Raw genomic sequence first — 23,110 nt, 5'->3', positions numbered from 1 at the left:
TTTGTCATTGTGGGGTACTGTGTGTTGACTGATGAGGGGGGGAAACAATTGAATCAATTTTGTAATAAGGCTGTAACGTAACAAAATGTAGAAAAGTCAAGGGGTCTAAATATTTTCTGAATGCACTGTACACTTCAGTTAATAATATGTGAACATGCAAATCAGTGTGGAAAAAATGTGCCTGAAATAAACAAAGACATTGAATCCTTCACAATCCTAAGTCCTTTAGCCTAGAGTGCCATCACATTAGCGAGAGCTAGCCCAGTCTCAACCCCAGGTGAACTCTGACCCCTCACTGTGGTGCAATGGCGCTCACTCTGCATGCTGTCACACCACATCACTGTTAGGACTCCAATTCAAGTGCATTAGGACACTCCAACATTACAGAGCAATCATACAGTTGACAGTGGCGTCTTGTGAAAGAAGAATTAGCAGGGCATGTGCCTCGTCTTTTTTGTTATGATAATTATATATTTCTAATGCTAATTGGAATACAATATTTTGTTTCCTGCTTGAATTTCATTGAGTTCCAATTCAAGAATAGGCTAAATAACAGTGTATCTAATGCCCCACTAGATTGTCATCCATCTGACGGTCACTGCAGAAACACACCCCTCTGATCATGCATCATGCGTACTACAGTAGGCTCACATTGGTTATGGTGACACAGCACCCATCTACAGCAGTCACATGTGCAGAACATAACTTCTCCGAAATCAATCCAAAGCACAAAATGAATACAAAACAAATCATAGGAGCAGACCAATGATGACATCAACAAGGTTGTAGAAATCATCTGTAGCGGGAGGGCGGGTGTCAGGGGGAGGGGTCAGCATTGGTAACCTGGAAGCTTTTAGTTTGATTTCGCGCTCCACGAAGGATGAGGTGTTTGCTTGTTTGTTAATTTTTTTATTTTTGTTTGTTGGGGGGTAATGTCTCTGTCTTTCTCTCTTTTCTTTCTGTTAGTAGGGAGTGAAGCGACTGTACCCTCCTCTGTATAGGCTAGCCTGCAACATCAAAGATGAAAAAGGACCAATCAGTATTAAGGTGGTGACAGCTTGGTTGTTGAGTTCTGTTTTTTCCACAAATTTCCTTCCTTTATTGGTTTTGTTAAAACGTCTGTGTCTGAAGGACATGGGATGAAATAGCATTTAATTGAGCTGGTTTAATCAAAGTAATAATAGTTATTGTTCATTAGAGTATGCAGAAGTTGGGTATGTGTGTGTTCTGAGGAGGGCCGGTCCAGGTGTTGGAGCTGGAGGATAAAGAACCTGGTAGTGATAAAGTATGAACTTAGTCTGAAATCATTTTGATATTTGTACCAGAAAGAAAAACCCTTTCCTAGATATCAATATTCTTCTTTTGGCTTGCCACATGGAGAAGTGGGCCCCGCCCTCAAATGCAGTTTCCATGCATTAATTACATTAAGCAACAAATTGGAAAATACTGTGTTTGTTTCATGCTTTTGACTGTAGGAAAACATTCCTCACGCAATGGCTTTCCAGGCTACAACAATGTCATAGATCCAACCAAAGCGAATTAAGTTCAAAGGAGTTTAATCATAATTCTCTTTCAAGTCCAACCATGGCACCCACACCTTTCTGGATGTGTATTGCACCAGAGGATATTGCTCCCTAGGTTTACTGCCATGCTCTGGGTAACCAGGGCAAACACACACACACACACACACACACACACACACACACACACACACACACACACACACACACACACACACACACACACACACACACACACACACACACACACACACACACACACACACACACACACACACACACACACACACACACACACACACACACACACACACACACACACACACACACACACACACACACACACACACACACACACACACACACACACACACACACACACACACACACACACACACACACACACACACACAAACCTTCAAAGGCTAATATCCCTTAATTTAAAGGAACACTCTTGCTTGTATAAAATTTTCATCAGTATAAAAAAGCATTTGCAATTTTTTTGCACGCTGGAAATCGGCAAAGAGAATTTTAAGCAAGCTCAGAGGAACTAATTATTGAAAGGTTTCTAAATGCAAAAATCGCTGCTCTCTCCTTTGGAACCATTAATCAAAGAGGACTAAAGAATTAGTAACCAAACCAATTTTTTTCCTGAATCTATTTCATGGTGTGTCTCTTCACTGTAAGATCTGAACTCCTATTGTGTCAAGATGGTTTATTCACTACCAGGGTCTCGCACCTCACCAGCTTCCACCCCACCACAGTGATCCCCTCAACTTCCACCCCACCACAGTGATCCCCTCAACTTGCCCCACACACACACAACCCAAGCTCAGACATGAAGGGCCAAATTCAGCCTGGCTAAGAAAGAGTGACTAAGAGTGGCAGAGAAGGGAAGGAAATTTGGAGGAAAAGAAGCACAGTTTTTAATTAAGTAAATGAAGAGGAAAAAAATAAATGTCTTAATTAATGAAAGCTTTTAGCTAGCAGCTGCACCGGGGAACTGTACGCTGTTTTTTATGTTGTTGAAAAATCGCATGCATGCATGCCGGAATGGTACATTTAAGCCATTTGTCTGGCAGAGAGCGCTCGTCCCATCAACCTTGTGGACTGGAGGGGTGAGTGAGAGAACTCCCTCCCCCCATCCCTCTCTTTCTCTTCCATGTCCCACGGCACACTGCTGCATGCGTTTGATGGTCGTTAATCTTTCAAATTAGTCTATGAGCCCAGTCCCATGCCCTCATTGTAAAACAAAACATTGAGAAACTATCTCCCCATTATAGGATGGTCTTTTACTGATAATATTTTCATCTTTGATGTTAGCTGCAAAAGCTAGCTAAAAACAGACATTAACCATTCAACTTCACCCCTTTAAGTTTAGAGTTTGGCTGAAAGGAAGAATGGAACAACTCATTTGTAGTTGAATAGTGGCAGGAATAGAATGATTATACTAGTGTTGAAGATGCCCATGTGTTTGGATTGAATTAGTTGTAGTGATCATTCCCATTTTAGCAGTAAAAAGCCTGAATCAAATTAATATTGTATGTATGAGGTGAGCTTGTGTGACATAACACGAAACAAATCCATTTCACTGAATTCACAATGACCACATGCTAGGGAATTCTGCTGCACTCCACTAGGTTGTGCCAAACAGCATGACAAGAGGAAATAAAGCCCACTGACTTGGCTCAGTTCAATGGTCTTTATCTCCGAGTGCTCCTGGAGCGACAGAGTACTGCGGCTGGTGGCCTCTGCTCTGTGTTAGTGTGGCTAGCCAACAACAGGGTGCAGAGGAAAACGAGAGCAGACTTACCATGGTCCCCACACTGTATGTAGCGGCAGGGCCGATTGTGTGGTGGTAGGGGTCTGCTGTTGCATAGACTCTGCCATAGCTGCAATGGAAAAGGCCAGGAGATTAGGGTCATTGACGTAGAGTATATTTTCAATGCTTGTTTGATACTTGGCCCTATAGTCAACACTTTCAAGTCTCTAAAACAATTATTTCTCTCTCTCTACCCCCTGGTTTAGAAAATGATACAAGGCTGAGTAGAAAAGGAGTTCAAAGGTGGTTGGATCATTCTCTGTGAATACACATTGTCCTTTTCACTGTCACCTCGATTAGTTGGCAGTGATGGGTACTGAGGGGTGAGAGAAAAAGAGACAGAGAGAGAGAGAAAGAGAGAAAGAAAGAGAAAACAGAGAAAGATAGAGGTGCTGGAGGGCTTGGGCCCAGTCTGTGTACGCTCTCTCACCCTGCTGTTGTTTACCCAAGCTGAACAGTGGGCTCACACCACTGTCTTTTCATTGTTGCTGGTTTGGAACTAATCCTTCCAATTTCCTTCTGAGACAGGACAAGATGTGTGCCTTATTTATTTATTTACTCGACTTCACATATTCCTTTATTTACTTTTTTTCTTCAATGCTCGCTTGCAAATGAGGGTCTGTACGGAGCAGATAAGGCACTCCCAGCCAAGCACTGAGGGCACCAAATCAACCAGGAATAAAAACCAAGAGCAGAGAGGGAGAAATGTCATTTTCCTTAAGGAGACAAGACATCCAGCCTACAAGGCTGGAGCGGGGCGAGGAGGACATTGAGTTATATAAGATCTAAATATGGTGTGTCCCATTGGAGTCCAACACCCAAGGTCAGTGAGCAGGACGTGGAGGGGGAAGGAGCTGGATGAGAAGGCTCCAGGGGAGAGGATGGGCTGTACCATGACATGGTCAGGGGTGGTCTCTGTGATACTCTTATCTACTGTGAGCACCAAACCCCAGAGTCCCACTAAGGCTAATCTATCTACAAAATGGGCTCTCACCAGAGTGGCATTGCTAACCACCTCGAGGTCAAACGGCCCCTCAGAACGTACGTCACGCGGCTTCACTACGCTGATTGGCCCTTGGCAGGGCCTCGGTAATACAAAGCAGGCCTGTGGGCACAAGCATTTTGAAAAATGAATGTTTCATATTTTATGGGGATTTTACAAACCTCTTATGATCCCTGTGACCTCCTTTCATGATTGGCTGATTGCTCCGCTGGTAAGTCTGATAAGGTATTGCTGAGACAAACCCCTATTGATCCAATGGGCATGACCGCTTATTCAAAAAGAAACAAACAGACAAGGGAAGCAAAACAAAGCAAAACAAACAACTCGGGCGAATTACATTAAATCTCAGGAGGAAAATATAGGCAAGAGAAACAGGAATTAAATCCCTCCCAGAGGAAAAAGCCGCTGTCCAATTTCTGCTCCCTCCGAGCACGGCTGCTCATAATTCGCAGTGCGGCGAGGCCAGATAAATCTTACATTATCGATATGATCTTCAGGTTCTCAGGCAGGGTGTACGTTATCACAAGTGACATGCTCAATCCCTCCCAGATTAGATTCCCAAACCAGCCCACATCCAGCCTGACAGCGGCTTTGAAGGCCCGAATGAATCAGCCACGCCTCCTCAAACGGAGCACACCTGAACCCGAATGACATCAGTCAGAAGTGATAGAGTCCCTGCCCATCCATCCATCCCTCTCTCCCTTCCTCCCGCAGACCGCAGGCCATTCATAAATACAGTTGATATGCCCTCTCGCCCGTCAAAGGCAGAGAGGCATGGGATAGATCATCTTGTCGAACAAGGTTACTTTTTTGTGTGCTTTAGCCTGAGGCCATAGTGGATCTCCTAATGGACAGTTCAATCTGAGGGGGGGTCACAACTCCAGAGTGAGTTCATCTTCACCCGTCTATGTGGGAGATACTTTGGAGAGTGGGGGACAGGTTGAAGTCACCTGTCAGACCTTGGCACACCTTCTAATTGAATCCATCACAATATCAATGGTCTTCCATTTGTTCAAGTAATATTATGTGTTTTATGTTATGCAGCAGGTGGAATGTACTCACCTGTCACTGTAGGCAGCAGCGGTGGTGGGCTGGGCGTATCGGTACGCAGCGTAGCCCCCCTGTTGGAAACTCAGACAGTTACACAACCACCCACAACAGAATGTATATTACCATATTCTCAAACAAGTAATAGCACGCATTTACTAAAAGATCCAACATCGGGTTTGAAACATTGTCCATTGTTGGGAACATTTCAAAACTACATATTCTTCTTTATTCATTTTCAAGTATTCATATGAAACCATTCAAAAAGCCTAATTTCTTTAAATGGAAGAGTCACTGAGGCACTGAGTCACTGAGGCACTGAGGCACTGAGTCACCGAGGCACTGAGGCACTGAGGCACTGAGTCACTGAGGCACTGAGGCACTGAGTCACCGAGGCACTGAGGCACCGAGGCACTGAGTCACTGAGGCACTGAGTCACTGAGGCACTGAGTCACTGAGGCAAGGCAAGGTGCAAGACGCCCAGAACACAGCCAGAGGGAGCTGTTTAATATTTGGTAGCTGAGGCAGCGGAGAATGAGTGATCCCCTGTGAGACTGGGGAGGAGAGCCATGCGTTCCCTCTGTGGCACAGTGCGTGACAGTAGGTGCACAACATGGTCCACATGAGAAAGAACAGAACAGTGGTGTGTTAACGCTCCCCGAATTCATCCCGCATTCAGAATGGGGAAGCAGCAATGGCCTGCTGCATTATTGAAGAGACCCCTTTTTCTTTACACGTACTGTGCTGCACAGGAGCAAACGAAGACGTCCAGCGCCTTCAGAAACTATTCACACCCTTTGACTTTTTCCACATGCTGATGTGTTACAGCCTGAATTTAAAATGGATTGAATTGAGATGTTGTGTCACTGGCCTCCAAACAATACCCCATGATGTCAAAGTTGACGTTTAGAAATGTTTACAATTTAATACAAAATAAAAAGCTGAAATGCCTTGAGTCAATAAGAATTCAACCCCTTTGTTAAGGCAAGCCTAAATAAGTTCAGGAGTAAAAATGTTTTCCAATGCCTTGCAAGGAAGGGCACATATTGGTAGGTTGGTAAACATAAAAAAGCAGGCATTGAATAACCCTTTGAGCATGGTGAAGTTATTAATTACACTATGGATGGTGTATCAACACACCCAGTTACTACAAAGATACAGGCGTCCTTCAGAACTCAGTTACCGGAGAGGAAGGTAGCCTCTCAGGGATTTCACCACGATGCCAACAGTTTTGAGTTTAATGGCTGTGTTTTTAAGATAAAAATAAATAGAATTGAGCAAAGCACAGGCAAAATTCGCGAGGAAAACCTGGTTCAGTCTGCTTTCCAACAGACACTGGCAGACAAATTCATCTTTCAGCAGGACAATAACCTAAAAGTTGCTTACCAAGATGACATTGAATGTTCCTGAGTGGCTCAGATACAGTTTTGACTTAAATCAGCTTGATAATCTATGGCAAAACTTGAAAAAGTCTGTCTATCAATGGTCAACAACCAACTTGACAGATCTTGAATCATGCTGAAGTAATTATGTGCAAATATTGTACAAATATTGTACAATCCAGATGTGCAAAGCTCTTAGAGACCCAGAAAGACCAAAGGTGATTTCAACATGTGTGAATACTTATTAAATAGATATTTCTATATTTCATTTTCAATACATTAGCAAACATTTCTAAAAACATGTTTTCACTTTGTCATGATGGGGGGAAAAAATAGGCTGTAACACAACAAAATATGGAATAAGTCAAGGGGTATGAATACTTTCTGAAGGCACTGTAACAGGGACTTAGTGTTTGGGAAGTCAGGACCTGTGTATTCATTTGCCAGAGTGGGAGAAGGAATTAAAAACCTCATTGGGGAGAGCAGTCATTACTCCAACTGAAAAATGAAGCTGTTCACCTACTGTTTTTCTATTAGCACCAATGGAGCATTGGCCCATCTCCATCCTATATCCTACGGCGGGTATATAGGTGGTAGTGCTGAGAGTGATTTTTGAAGTCGGTTCGGTTTCGGTTTGATTTTTCAAAAATAATCACAGTTTTCTATGACGATTTTTTAAATTTACATTAAATACACTATTTATTGTGGTGTAACAACACAGAATAAAACAATGAATAAAAGTCCCATGATGGTAGTGGTTTACCACTATTTTTGTTGTTGTTGAATTTTACCCCCTTTTCGTGATATCCAGTTACTATCTTGTCTCATCGCTACAACTCCCGTACATGCTTGGGGGAGACGAAGGTCGAAAGCCATGCTTCCTCTGAAACACAACCCAACCAAGCTGCACTGCTTCTTAACACAGCGCGCATCCAACCCGGAAGCCAGCCGCACCAATGTGTCGGAGGAAACACCGTGCACCTGGCGACCTGGTTAGCGTGCGCTGCACCCAGCCCGCCACAGGAGTCGCTAGTGCGCGACGAGACAAGGATATTCCTACCGGCCAAACCCTCCCTAACCCGGATGACGCTAGGCCAATTGTGCGTTGCCCCACGGCTGCGACAGATCCTGGGCGCGAACCCAGAGTCTCTGGTGGCACAGCTAGCACTGATATGCAGTGCCCTAGACCACTGCGCACCCATTATTGTGTATATTACATTTGTTTTACAACAATTTCATTCCAAGTTCTATTGAGCTGCTGTCTGACAAAATCAATGTTTTAATAGTTCTTCAAAGTAAACAAGGCATACTTTTATGACTGCTGAATGCCAAATGTCAACCACTTAAATCATGTATTTTCAGGTAGAGATACCTCCCGAAGCAACTCCTCTCTCTCCTTCTTCTGTCTCTTCTAGTCCCTCTCAGTGCACCCACACAGACCGGACAAGTAGGTAGTTAATTACCCACGTTTTCTGCTCTAAACTATGTAGAATATTGGCCTGTTGGAAACTACAACTCCCTCGTACACTGCACAGTTCAGGCTTGTCCTGATTAATCTATAGAGAAACTGCGGAAAGTGTGCATTGAGCTCACAGAAATAAAAAGGGGAAAAAATAACTAACATTTCAGTTAATCGCTCAGCATTAATAGGAGGCTGGTAATAATACATGTTTTCTATTAGTCCAAAGGCGAGCTACTCTACCGTGGAGATGGAACGTCTAAAGACTGAGGCCAGGGCTCTTTGGGGAATCAAGTCAGAGGGCAGATGGGCCAGGCGCTGTATTTGAGTCATCCTCCCTGCCCATGGAGGCAGGAAGTCATGGCTAAGGCCAGGCAGAGGAGTTCCTGTGGGATGGCCATGCCCTGGGACAGTGCTGCTGATTACAGCAACAAAACCCAACAACACACAGCCACAATAAATAACTTGCACACATGTCAAATCCTGCCCACAACAGTGCAACACACTTGTTATTGTGTCTCGCCCCAGTGTGTGTGCACGTCACGTGTGTGTCTCGCCCCAGTGTGTGTCTCGCCCCAGTGTGTGTCTCGCCCCAGTGTGTGTCTCGCCCAAGTGTGTGTCTCGCCCCAGTGTGTGTCTCGCCCCAGTGTGTGTCTCGCCCCAGTGTGTGTCTCGCCCCAGTGTGTGTGTGCCTGACTGTGTGTATGAACATGAATACATCCATTTTATATTTATTTTTGATTTATTTCTATTTCACCTTTATTTAACCAGGTAGGCAAGTTGAGAACAAGTTCTCATTTACAATTGCGACCTGGCCAAGATAAAGCAAAGCAGTTCGACACATGCAACAACACAGAGTTACACATGGAGTAAAACAAACATACAGTCAATAATATTTTGAAAAATAAGTCTATATACAATGTGAGCAGATAAGGGAGATAAAGGCAAAAAAAAGGCCTCGGTGGCGAAGTGAATACGAAGTAAGTATATACTCCCTGTGAAGCAGGGTCTCATGTTGTGGTATCATCCTGGATGATCTTTTTAATGGCAAGTGCTTCAGGACTGTTGAAATGAATGGAATTTGACTAGGTCATGACAGTGACAGACATGGCTACTGTCTTCTGAATGATAGTGGAGGACAGAGAGGCTTGTGGGACTTGCTGTTGTTGTCACAGGAGATCTCTGGGCTCACTCCGGCAGTCTGAAGCCATTCAGTGTCCGTGCAGTGGCCACTGCCAACACTAATGGCAGTAGAGCTCAGGGGGAAAGGCTGAAGGCTTGAGCGATGGGGCGAGATACCCCAGGACTGGTCAGAGGGCACTGAGACCCAGGGCTTAGCTGGAGGTGAGGAGAGGAGGGAGGGAGGCCAAACGCCCAGGGCCGACAGGACCGCATTAAGCCACTTTTCCTCTACACTGTTCCCTCCGCTGGTGTCACTAACAGCCACTCACAAACAGTGCTACGACATGGGGCTTTGTTTGAGCCATATATCATTGTGGAGTCCAGCACCTTTGTTCCCAGACACCAGCCCTTTGCTCGTATGCAGACAGGGTTAAAGTAAGAGGCAATCAGTAGCACTGTTGTCTGTGCCTGCTGTCATTTCCCTATTGCAGAGGACAGAGAGGCAAATAACATCCCCCCCAAACGCTTGGACTGCTGTCAAACTGGGGCAGTCTGGTAATTTCAGCATTATCTCCACAGCGTCCCGCTTTTCTCTGTGAAGGGCAGCGTGCACTGGGGCCGGCCTGACGCTGTGTGTGCTGTGGCCCCTGCCTGCATGAACAGCCCCAGAGGGAAGCTTAATCCCTTAATCTTCCTCCGCTCCTCTTATCTCTCACACCGTGATGGCTTGGAGGCACACAGGCCCACTAAGGCCCCACACAGGCCCACTAAGGTCACACACAGGCCCAGTCTAACGCCCCATGCTGTCCTACTAAGGCACCACGCAGGCCCCCTGGGGAAGACAGAGAGAGAGGGTTGTCCCCGCCCTGACACACAGAGACAGTCAGGCATGCATGCTTGCAAACACACACACACACACACACACACACACACACACACACACACACACACACACACACACACACACACACACACACACACACACACACACACACAGGTACAGGTACAGGGACAGATAAGGGGCGGAAACAAGCCACCTCCAAAAGCCATTTTAAGGGGAGAGAAGACCGACTTGACACGGGACACTGAGCTGGGATCTGTCTGTTTGCCAAAGTCTGACATCATAGGAGAGAGAGGGAGAGGAGGGGGGTGCTGAGGGGGTTTTAAATTTTGTTGTCGGGTTTCTTGGCACGGCAGAGAGATGCCTAATCGACGCGGGCTTGGCAGAGAGGCAGGGGGAACGCTGGGGGCTGCAGAGATGGTGTTTTAGTCTCCAGGGCTGGTTGCTTTTGTCTGCTTTACTTCTGTTTCATCTGAGCACGTAGAGAGAGAAAGAGACAACGGTACTTACATAGATTTCTGCTCCGTAGAAGCCATCCTGGTACACCACTCTGTGAAATGAGAGAGCAATGGTGGAGAGGCCTTAGTTCATCTGGGTTCTGTGCGGGTTTATATGCAGACAGATTGGATCAGCACACTGATGTTTAGAACCTAGCCTATTCCAATGAGAGCAAGTCAAGCAGACATCTGCATGGCGGAAAACAAGAGTGATGGAAGTGGCTCTGTACGTCCACAGGGTCAGCTCTTACCGGCTGCTGCGCACCACAAATAATGAATGACATATTAAGGGGTGGAAATGCAGCCATTTCACAATTCCCATGAAATGTTCTGCTCTGGTAAAAAATATATATATATTTCCAGTCACTGCAGTGTTGTCAGGAGGCTACGGTGGAGGGGGGGAGGTAAAGGAGGAAGAGAAAGGGAAGGAGGGATGAAAAGAGGGAGCTCAGCAGGGAAGGAGCACGGTCACATGATGCTAACATATAAGTCCCTGGGAAGTCAGGAGAGGAGGTGGGTAGAGGAGAGGAGGTGGGGAGAGGAGAGGAGGTGGGGAGAATAAAGGAGAAGCAAGGAGTTAGGGACAGGAGTGGAGAGGATGGGAACGTAGAACCCAAGAGTGGGTGGGAGGTGTAGGGGACCCAGAGTCCTTGGACCCGTCTTCATCACTGGAGCCCTCCCCTCCCCTCCCCTCTCCTTTCTTCCCCTCTACTCATCACTCATCGCCACAGACAGGCCCTGATCTAATCACAGATAGCCAGACAGCCAAGCTAGGCCTACGGTTACCTGGACCTCTCCTCTCCCCTACACTCCCATTGCCACCCAGACACCCAGGCAGGCAGACAGCCAGGCAGGCAGTGTGCAGATATAAGAGAGGAGTGTGAGGCTGAATGCTTCACATCAACCAGGAGATCATCACGGTCCAGTGAGACTTGCCCAGTAACATGCTATCTCTGCTTTCTATAGCTCCCTATGGCTTTGATATTCATCCTTTGGAACACACATCATACATGTACACACACACACGCACACACGCACACAGACAGACAGACAGATAGACATACACATGCTGCACTCATGCACACAAATGAAATAACACCATTGTTTGCAAATGCAGCAACCAAACATTTGAGAGTAAAACTGTTCTAATGGTTGATTGTTGATGTTGTCATTATAGTGTATTACAGGTCCACAGATACTCACGCTCCATAGGCTGGAATAGGTGGTGGTGGAGGTGCTGTGCGGAAGGTGTTGTACACAGCCCGCCCCCGGCCTCGCAAGTGGGCGCCCCTATAGGCCACCGTAGCCCCTGTGGCCGGGTAAGGGAAACCTGTTACTGTGGACAAACACATAGGAAGGAGGACTTTAGAGAGATAGAATATTGGCATTGCTTACCTTACTGACAGAACGAACACATTATATAAAGACATGTGGCAGTGGTTTCTCCTATGACAGAATACATTAGGGAAAGACAAGGAAACATTAGATGTAATCTTTTCTGGGTGTGCCTCATCGAGCACTCTCCCCTTCCCCAACCCACTGCTTTGTGCCGTACTCAGCAAGGATCCACATTTGCTGTACGCATCCTTCCTGATGCCGCCTGCCACCGCCTCCCTCGCCACCCAGGGCTAGCCTTGAAACACAGCCTGGTAATGGATGCAATCCCACTAGTTCCACACCGTGGCTTCCACCTGGTTGAGGCAACAGTATGCTAGCTGAGGGGGAAGGTTGTTCTAGGTTGTTGTAGGTAGGTAAGGAGCAGTGTTGTGTGGTGCTGTAGTCCAGACAGAGACAGGCGGGAGGTGAGCTAGATGTGCAGGTCCTGGGGGAGCACGGAGCAGATGGGCTGGATGGCGGGACCACTGAGATCCAAACATCCGGCTGACCAAATCCCACACCCCATCTGTGAATCCTCCCAGCCTATCACAGCCCCACGCTTGTACTCCAGCAGCGCTTAACAGCCAATGGTGATGGGTGGGGGTGTTGGTGGAGGTGCCAGGGTCAGCAATATAAGTTCCATGGTTACAGATTAGAGGACAAGCCTCAGGGCTGGGAGATCCCCAGATCTCTCCTTAACCTTCAATCAGCCCAGTTACTGTCTGATTACGAACTGCAGCGCTGCATACAAACACATCTCTCTCTCTCTTTTTTAAAATTTATTTTACTAGGCAAGTCAGTTAAGAACAGATTCTTTTGATGGCCTAGGAACAGTGGGTTAACTGCCTGTTCAGGGGCAGAATGACAGATTTGTATGTACCTTGTCAGCTCTGGGGTTTGAACTTGCAACCTTCCAGTTAATAGTCCAACGCTCTAACCACTAGGCTACCCTGCCACCCCATGTTTCATTCCTTCTAACATGATTTTTCTAATTCTTTCTCTCTCTCTTCTCTCTCTTCTCTCTCTCTCTCTCTCTCTCTCTCTCTCTCTCTCTCTCTCTCTCTCTCTCTCTCTCTCTCTCTCTCTCTCTCTCTCTCTCTCTCTCTCTCTCTCTCTCTCTCTCTCTCTCTCTCTATTAACCTGGTCCTGTGTTAAAGGCTCCTCCTGCTCTCGCCCTAGCCTCCCCCTCTCCTCTCCTCCTCCTCTCCATCACAACACTGCTACCCCATCACTTCTATTATTCTTCATCCTCCTCATCTCCCTGGACTGATTCATTCATTACCGTGACATGTTTTGGGTGAATTCATCACAGGCCTCCAGTCTGCAGTGAGGCTGGGGTTTAAATGTGTAGGAAAAGGAGGAGGGATGGGGGGTATATAGGGAGGAGCAGGAGATCAGACATACAACACATTCATAACACACAGTGGAATCAAACCTAGTGATTTTACAGTAAGTCTGCAATGGAGTTATATGATACCTTGTATAGAAGCACTCCTATGCACTGGTATAGAATTTCGCCTGGAGGACAATGACCATTACGGCTGGCTGTATGTAGTGTAATGTAGTGTTAACTCTGCAGGTGGATGGGATTGGGAAGCTTCCTAATGAACGGTACATACCAGCAACCCTGCTGACAGGGAGACAAATTAGTGGTGCTTTTAAAAACACGAACAGCCAGGTTTAATGTCTGACGCCACTAACATCTCCCTCCATTAGGGGCTCCACACATATTCAACGCCTGCATCTCATTTGGGCGGGAAACGCCCCTGTTTCCTCCCGAGCAGCCGGGGCACTTTGTTTGCTGCCGACGCAGCAGCAATAGACTGGTAAGAATCACAAGGTGGCCCTTTCGCTTTGGTGATTTATAATGCTGACCTTGACATTTAAATGAGTCTCTTTTTGGGAGTCTGACATATAGGCTCAGCAGCTAAAGGGCAAAAACAATCCTCTTTCATATCTTCAGGGGTGTTTTTCTCTCCCTTGTACAAATCGCCAGCATTTTTGGGGCTCCAAATCTTCTATTTCCTTCTTTTAGGTATGGGGGGGGGGTGTTGTATTCAATCTGCGTGCTATGATATATGTGAATGTAAACTCATAATGAGTTGGCGATAGGCTACACTGCTTCAATAATAACCCATAAATCAAAAGCTGTTGTCACACTTTGGTAAACCCATGAAAAGCAACAACAGCTACAGTGGCGTATGGGAGCACAAACCTGGTCGAGCCACCAAAGTCAAACACCTTTCTGAAAGAGAGGATGGATGGCTGGGGGAAAACCGGAGTAATGTGCTGGAGGGCGACAGGGTCACACCGCACCTCATATGTCAAATGTGTCAAGTTGAGGGGAGCTCAATACCTTTACACAGCAAGCCAGCCAGTCGGACCTAACCTCTCCTAATCCTGCTCTGTGCAAATGATGAGGTCAAAACCAGCCTTGTAAAAAAACACCAAATTTTTCACAATGTTCATCTCTTTAATGCGTCCTGCTCAAAGACATCTGTGGAATGAGCACTTAATCTAAGCACTGGGGACCCAAAATAGCTTAATCTAATCAAGCCACAGGAGCTTAATTATCCCCTCAACAATGAGAGGATCTGTCCAGATATGACAATTAGCCTTTTTATTCTGTCATTTACTCAGCTGGTGGCTTTCAGACGGTCCACACCAAACTTCACCTTTGGAAGTGAAAACATCAAGAGCTCTACTCATCTCCTTCTATCCCCTTAGGAATTAGTAGCAGAGAGAGAAGAAGTGTCTCTCTGGCTCGTACAGTGCTTGTTTGAAATGGATTCCCCGATTCGTGTAGGCAGGCAGAGCTGCTTGGTAGCTGTCCATGGTCCTGAAATTGACACACCATGCTATAGACTAGGAAATACACCATTGAAATACATACAACCATCATTCATGGGTTGAGGTATTACATAATATTCATATTTTCATAGTAATATAAATTTCTCCTTGAAAATGTCTTTCTACGAAAATATCCCCCATACTAGACAATGCTATCTGTCTCTGCCCTAACATCCCCCCACCCCCAGTCCATTTGAGTGGGAACCTAATGCGCCTGCTGTTCACAGGACCCCTCCACAGCCCCCTTACTGAGGGCTCTAGGGAAGGTTTGGGTTGCAGGGGAGAGGAGGCAGGAGGCAGCCGAGGACACGGGCCCGGGGGCACACACCACAGGGCTGGCGCCGCCACTACCCCAGTCACCGCCATGCAGCCTCCCATCAGTAGGAGGAGCCAGTGTACCCTGCCAGAGGTTAAGAGCGGGGAGACTGCGTGAAGCTCTCATCCCTCATTCTCCTGAATGGGTTTTGAGGACAATAAACCTGTAGCGCCAGGACGAATGGAGACGGAGTGCGCTGTCACCACGCCACGATTTATGGCTCCCAATTTCACTGATCTCCCGCACAGAAATGAGGACTGATAAACAGTGATTAATCACCTTTACATCCCATTTCACTCCCACCCAAAGTATATTAAATGTAGTCATGATTATTCAAGAATAACTCCATGGATGGAACCACTAAAATGTGTTTCTTCATTCGGGGTCATAACAAAATGATCAAAAACATGGTCAGCTGTTTTTTAAAGGCTAACCTGTTGGCTCCTAGTTTGGTTTTTTGTTACAGAAATGTATCTCTTATTTATGTTTCTCATCTCCCCAGCTGGCAAGCATATGTTGTCGTTTAGGCTTGGCAAACTTCAGTACTATGTCAAGACGTCTTGAAAAATTAGCAGCCAATAAATCACCATCGCCCCCCGCTTCACCCTGCCTGGAATGGTGGTCCACATTCCCTCTGATTTATTACATGATTTGGGCTAGTGTGCTTGTATGTGTGTGTATCCGTGTGTGTGTGTGTGTGTGTGTGTGTGTGTGTGTGTGTGTGTGTGTGTGTGTGTGTGTGTGTGTGTGTGTGTTTATACGTGCTGCATAGGTCAGAATATGTCTGTATAGAAATGTGAGAATCTATGAAAAATGAGTGTTGTGAATATATATAAACATATCTTGTATTAATTTGTATGTGATCTGCATGATTTTGAATGCATCTGAGGATTTCATGAGGAGTGTGTTTGTGTGTGTGTATTGGGAAAGGGATGGTTATGTGTGTGGGGGGGGGGGTGTAATTGTCAAGGGAAGATGGCATTGGAACCGGGGGAGCGATGGGAGGAGGGTGAGGGGGTTGAGGAGGAGGGTGAGGGGGTCTGGAGATGAAATAAAAATGATAGATGACTGCTTTCTGTCATGGACAGTTATTTAGAGGTTCGCCGTAAAGCTGTCCGGGGAATGAACAGATTTTAGTCTAATGAGCAGAAAGGAAAGCCGTTAAAGTGGCGCGATGTGCTCAGCACTTCTTCCAAATGAAATAGTACCATTTCCCCCTCATTAAAATGCAAAGGGTTCATATAACATACAGCAATAAATGTGGCATGTAGAGGGAGAGAGATAGGGAAAACCCCACTGAGCTTGTCTCAAGCCTCCATTACCATGACCATGAGGAATACCAGCCTTCGACAGGGAAGGTGCCAACAATATCGCTCACTCAATCTCCCTTATTCGGTTAGCTCTGTAAAAGTCAATCTGGCACACTTGGCAAATCCATCCACGGCAGCAGCCTCCCCAATCTGATAACAGTTTGCTGGGGCGGCTTGGTCTTAAAATATTTTTTCCGGCTTTACAGTGCACACCCCACAAACAATTGCTCAGGCTGCCTCCACTCTCTCTGTGAGGCTTGGATCATCCACTTCTTATCTGGCCCACAATTGTATTCCAGATCCACTTTGATCTACAGAGAATTGTGTGTTAGAAGCAGGTTGAGACTGAGCCAGATTCTAATAAAACCAGTGGGTAGATGTGAATTGGGTCTGTCTGATAGAAACACTGCTAGAGTGTAGTAGAGTTAGAGTGGTGCTAGAATAGAGGAGTGTAGTAGAGTTAGATTGGTGCTAGACTAGAGGAGTGTAGTAGAGTTAGAGTGGTGCTAGACGAGAGGAGTGTAGTAGAGTTAGATTGGTACTAGACTAGAGGAGTGTAGTAGAGTTAGATTGGTGCTAGACTAGAGGAGTGTAGTAGAGTTAGATTGGTGCTAGATTAGAGGAGTGTAGTGTAGTTTGTGTGGTGCTAGACTAGAGGAGTGTAGTGTAGTTAGTGTGGTGCTAGACTAGAGGAGTGTAGTGGAGTTAGATCTGTGCTAGACTAGAGGAGTGTAGTTAGTGTGGTGCTAGACTAGAGGAGTGTAGTGTAGTTAGTGTGGTGCTAGACTAGAGGAGTGTAGTAGAGTTAGAGTGGTGCTAGACTAGAGGAGTGTAGTAGAGTTAGATTGTTGAGAGACTACATGAGTGTAGTAGAGTTAGATGGGTGCTAGACTAGAGGAGTGTAGTAGAGTTAAAGTGGTGCTAGACTAGAGGAGTGTAGTAGAGATAAAGTGGTGCTAGACTAGAGAAGTGTAGTAGAGTTAGAGTGGTGCTAGACTAGAGGAGTGTAGTGAAGTTAGATTGGTGCTAGATAAGAGGAGTGTAGTACAGTTAGATTGGTGCTAGACTAGAGGAGTGTAGTGTAGTTAGTGTGGTGCTAGACTAGAGGAGAGTAGTAGAGTTAGATTGGTGCTAGACTAGAGGAGTGTAGTGTAGTTAGTGTGGTGCTTAACTAGAGGAGAGTAGTAGAGTTAGAGTGGTGCTAGACTAGAGGAGTGTAGTAGAGTTAGATTGGTGCTAGACTAGAGGAGTGTAGTAGAGTTAGATTGGTGCTAGACTAGAGGAGTGTAGTAGAGTTAGATTGGTGCTAGACTAGAGGAGTGTAGTAGAGTTAGATTGGTGCTATACTAGAGGAGTGTAGTAGAGAAGGATCTCCTACCAGCATACAGTTCAGGACCATAGACAGCACCCACCACAGGGTTCAGCTTCCAGCCTATGAAGGGAGAGAGAGAGGGAGAGAAGCCCAAACGAGTAAATATTGTCATTCATGTACAGTATCTGAACAAAGTTGTAGCTTAGACAAGAGGCAGATCTTACCATTTGTGTACGGGTTGGCAACTTTTTTGTTTGTCATCACTCTTGCTGTTGCATTATTCACCTGTTCCCCCCAAAAAACAAAATGGTGCCACAGTTATAACATACCCTTCCAAAAGGCAGACCAAACGACTGGCAGAGAAATACCACACAAATTCAGTAAAATGTGTCAGAATTATGCAAATTACCATAGAGGTTCACAAGACTGGAGAGGTTAAAATAGCCAGAGGAGACAATGGCCTTGAATCACCTTTACATGAATTTATTCCTCATTTACATTTTCTTTTGAGATGATTCAATTACTGTAGCAAGTGGGAAAGCATGCACCAATTACCTACGGATATGAAAGAGAAAAAGCCAAAAGCAACACAGGTAATTGGTTGGATAAACAAATGGATTCAAAAGAAAAACAAAAAGACAGACCCCTTAGATTTCCTCTATATTGACCTGATGGGAATGACTGAATAGGGGCCTTCATTTACAGTAAAAAAGACCAAATGAAAAAAAAAAAAAAAAAAAAAAAAATGGAAAAAATGGTCAAGACCACATGTCAACAGGGTGTGTTGGTAGGTAGTAGACAGGTCTTCTTTATCCAGACGTGACAGTGAGGTCCTTATGGGATGATGAGAGCATGCATTCCCTCTCCAGTCATAATGACGAACAACTTGCACGTCCATCTTGACATGTATGGATTCCTAGTTCCGCTGAGTGCTTCCGACACATACCATTATGCATTATGCATGCACGCACAAACACACACACACACACACACACACACACACACACACACACACACACACACACACACACACACACACACACACACACACACACACACACACACACACACACACACACACACACACACACACACACACACACACACACACACACAGAGGGCACATGCTTATGTGCAGGTCTCTTGTGGGACAAAGGTGAGAGCAGAGGCATGGGAGAGGTCAGCAGGCAGGAGGCAGAAGAAGAAGAAGAAACAGGAAATAAGGAAAAGCACCTCAATTTTGCGTCCCTCTACGATTGTACCGTTTAGTTTCTCCCGCGCACGGTCGGCATCTGTGCTCGTTTCAAAAGTTACAAACCCAAAGCCCTAAGAGAGAGCCACGTGTGTCACCAGGCCAGTAAGACAGACAGGGACAGGAAGGTAGACAGGGACAGGAAGGTAGACAAGGACACAAAGGTAGACAGGGACAGGAAGGTAGACAGGGACAGGAAGGTAGACAGGGACAGGAAGGTAGACAGGGACAGGAAAGACAGGGACAGGAAGGTAGACAGGGACAGAAAGGTAGACAAGGACAGGAAGGTAGACAGGGACAGGAAGGTAGACAGGGACAGGAAGGTAGACAGGGACAGGAAAGACAGGGACAGGAAGGTAGACAGGGACATGAAGTTAGACAGGGACATGAAGGTAGACAGGGACAGGAAGGTAGACAGGGACAGGAAGGTAGACAGGGACAAGATGGTAGACAGGGACAGGAAGGTAGACAGGGACAAGAAGGTAGACAGGGACAGGAATGTAGACAGGGTGGGTAAAAGATAGGGTAGGAGGGGGATTAGAGAGGAGGAAGGAGGGAAGGAGAAGGAGAGAAGGAGAGGGAGAGAAGAAGGAGAGAAGGAGAGGGAGAGAAGAAGGAGAGGACTAGGTGAGCAGCAGGAAGTAGAGATGTATATAAGCGGTGTTATTAATTGTGTGGTTGTTAGTGAGACGTCAGGAACAGCAAAGAGAGATCCAAGGAGAGAGAAGGATGACAGCCTCACACACACTAACAAACCTGCCTGTTTTACCCAATTAAACACCACAAACCACCTCTGGAGAATGTCTCTGAGCATCGCAGGCATTACACTCTGTTACGCAACATTATAGTCTAATCATTATTGTGAAGACTTCGACAGGAGCCTTATGAAAAACAACCCCCAACCCCCATTGGAATGAGATGAAGTTGAGCAAGGAAGGAATATTCATAAATTCTTCAAGCTATTTAGTTTAATTCCATCAACCATTTCTAATCCTTTACAATAGCCAAAGAATGCACTGTAGAAATTAAATTAAGCCATGTGTTGTCTCTTTTTCGTAGACATGTCATTATATTAGTATTCATCATTGTGTCTAAAATGTGATGGGGCATTTACCACACTATCATGGTATTGGTTGGTAATAAAGGTAGCTATACATATCACCAACAACATATGTACATTAATAAATCACATGCTACCTCTAAGGAGGTGGAAGAAGGAGGTGGCTTTACAATGGGGATGTCGCCTTTAAACTCACACCAAAATACCCTCCTCCCCATCCCCCATCTTCCACCCCCACGTGCCCCCTCCCCTGAGGGCTTTGTCACCAGTTTGAGTTATGGGGACTGGGAGACTGGGCCTGAGATCCATCAGCAGCCTTCAGATATGCTGGCCCAACAAGTCCCAGTCCTTTGGTTTCTATATATACATATAGAGGGATGGGAGGGAGAGGGAGCCACGGCCAGGCTGATAATTGCTTGAAGATATATAATACATGTGAGAGATGGAGAGCATTGTGATCTTGTATGCATACACAGGATCTCCGAGCTCCAATTCCTGGCATAAATAACACGGTAGCTGTCCTTGGGGAGAGGGAGATAAAGAAATAAATTCAAAAGGAATTGAGGGCAAAATTAATCCTTTGGACATTTTGCCCGACTATGGTTGGCCCCTCTATCTTTTTTTTATCATGCACAAATAATTAGCTTACACGGAGGGAGAGTGGAGCCACCATTTTTCAAAGGAGACAAACATATTGAATGCAAATTGCCAAAGCTTCATGGAAAATAGATTGTTTATTAATGGCCTGCTAGGTTCATTATATAGCGCGCAGGGTGCAGGAGAGAGGCATCATGGGTAATAGCTTTGTAGGGCACAAACAATAAATGCTTGTTACAGCAGAGGAGGCAGCTTTATCCGGTGCTCAATCTTGACTGGCTGTGGGGGCTGAGTTGGAGCAGAGTATAGGTTCCTAGATGGAGGCTGGCTGCATACCTTATACAGACCCCAAACTACCAGGTAAGAGTGGGAATCGATCCCATTCATGGTTGAACACCCAGCTAGAGGAGGCTGTCTAATTTATGAATGGAATGCTCAGGAGCTTGGCACAGACGATTACATAAACAGTGGATGACCAGCACTGTGCTGTTTACACCAGATGATGTTATATAGAACATGGTATAGAGCTACTGTACATGTATAGACACTGAGTCAGTTTTGGGGGTGATGGTTCTATATTTGCTATAGCACTTGATATTTGATCTGGGTTGACTATTAGTCTCTAAACTAGAGGTCTATATTCCTTGTCCAGAGAGCTACAGTACTGGATTAAGTGCATTTTGAAACAGCTCAATCACCGATTGATTGATTGATTGACAGGGGTAATGATTCCCCAACTGGAGCACAAAGCTAGAACAACAACCAAGGAGGCAGCAGAGAGAGGAGTTCATGTCTGAACGCAGTTCTCCAGGACCAGGCTTAGAGAGCAGTAGTCTGAGCCAATGTACACACGCCACTAATGCCATCATTACTAAACAGAAGAAGTACAAGGTAATGAAGCAGCTGGGGTTCTAGTTCACTTACCTTGGATCCTCGCTCATTAAAGATAATCTCCACATCTAGAATCTTTCCAAATTGCTGTGGCGGGAAAGGAGACAAGAGAGGAGAGATTAAGTTATGAAAAGAGTAAGAAAACGGTTATTGTTGCCATGCCAAAATGTTACAATTGTTATGCAATGATTTCAAATATATATTGTGATCTTATCAAATTATCTTTTTTTAATGCAAAATAAAGTTTCTGTTTTATCTGTGTTATTTCTATGTCATGAAATCAATGATGTAAAAAACTGTTAAAACAAACATTGTAAAAACAGTACAGTTAGAGTAACAGGAGATATTTCACACAGAGAAAAGCTACATCAACATATGGCAAGGTAGTTGTTTATAAGGTTGTGTTGTGATGTGAAGCAGCTCCTGAGGAAAACTAATTTTCTCAAATCCCTGAACCGATAGAGAGAGATAACTGATAGAGACAGAGATAACCGATAGAGAGAGAGATACCCGATAGAGAGAGAGAGAGTTAACTCGGCTTTGACATGAAGAGAGACAGACCAGCAGGCTTCTGCCTGCCCAACAAACAGGTGGCTGAGCTGTCTCTCTATCTACACAGGTACCTGCCATTTTCTCTCTCTTTCTCCTCCTCTCCTTTTCTCGCTCTTTGTTGGTGTGAGTGTGTGTTGTTTTCTCAGTGAACAGGACTCGAGGGATGGTCCCAAGGGGTTAACGTGCTCAAGCCTTTTGATTTAACAGGCTCGACTTTGGATCATTAGAAAACAGAGGAATGAAAGCCAATCGTAAGTTCCCCCTAATGAGTGGAGTAAGAGCCACTTTTAATTGCTGTCTACAATGGCCGTATTATTTCAATAAAAGTAATTACCCTGTCAAGCGGTCCGCATCGCCTTCATTTGGGCACAACAGGGAAGAAATAGGCCTTCCATGTGGTTGGCGCTCAATGGGAATGGATGGATCGTTTGACTGAGCCACTAATAGGGGTTAGGAAGAACCAGCTATTATCTGCCTGCTCCGGCCATAGGAGAGTGATGAGAGTGATGAGGGAAGAGGGTCTGGTGGAGGAGCTGGGTTTATGGGCTGGTAAAACACATATGACATCCTTCATCCCCCAGGGTCAAGTGCTGACCCCCACAACGCCTAAGAAAAAAAGTTGGAGTTATTTATGACCTTCCCAACAGACAACGCCAGGGGCGGCCCAGGCCACAAACTCAAGTACATCTTGTTCATCTGGGATTTCAATTCTACATAGTTCCCCTCTCCACATCTGCCTCGTATGGTGCTCAGCTCTATTGATTCCAATTGTAGCACTTTACCGTACCCGGCTCCATCACACACAGGGGCATTTTACATCCCAGTGTGATGCCCCTCTTCGCATGAGATGACAATGCTTCCCCATGCAATGTGCAGATGCTAATTGTTTTAACCAAGAGT

The 23,110-nt window shown here is 45.6% G+C and overlaps 1 protein-coding gene across 5 annotated transcripts in view; it reads right to left on the bottom strand.

The window, feature by feature from the left end:
- LOC135555392 (RNA binding protein fox-1 homolog 3-like) overlaps positions 1-23,110 on the bottom strand; it is a 478,747-nt gene that overhangs the window by 9,059 nt on the left and 446,578 nt on the right. For 3 of the 5 annotated variants that reach the window (XM_064987768.1, XM_064987772.1, XM_064987769.1), the window contains 9 exons: positions 21,692-21,745; positions 19,092-19,184; positions 18,083-18,143; positions 17,925-17,978; positions 11,897-12,029; positions 10,707-10,746; positions 5,408-5,466; positions 3,334-3,412; positions 810-1,007 (listed from right to left, as the gene is read on the bottom strand). In XM_064987768.1, the coding sequence (XP_064843840.1) occupies positions 963-1,007; positions 3,334-3,412; positions 5,408-5,466; positions 10,707-10,746; positions 11,897-12,029; positions 17,925-17,978; positions 18,083-18,143; positions 19,092-19,184; positions 21,692-21,745 (618 nt within the window). In that variant the 3' untranslated portion in view covers positions 810-962. Of the gene's footprint in view, positions 1-809; positions 1,008-3,333; positions 3,413-5,407; positions 5,467-10,706; positions 10,747-11,896; positions 12,030-17,924; positions 17,979-18,082; positions 18,144-19,091; positions 19,185-21,691; positions 21,746-23,110 lie in introns of those variants that run through there. The other 2 variants (XM_064987770.1, XM_064987771.1) reach the window with 2 other exon arrangements.

Source organism: Oncorhynchus masou, chromosome 15 (assembly GCF_036934945.1).
Source record: "Oncorhynchus masou masou isolate Uvic2021 chromosome 15, UVic_Omas_1.1, whole genome shotgun sequence".
NCBI lineage: Eukaryota > Metazoa > Chordata > Actinopteri > Salmoniformes > Salmonidae > Oncorhynchus > Oncorhynchus masou.
This window is presented reverse-complemented; position numbering and strand designations above follow the sequence as displayed.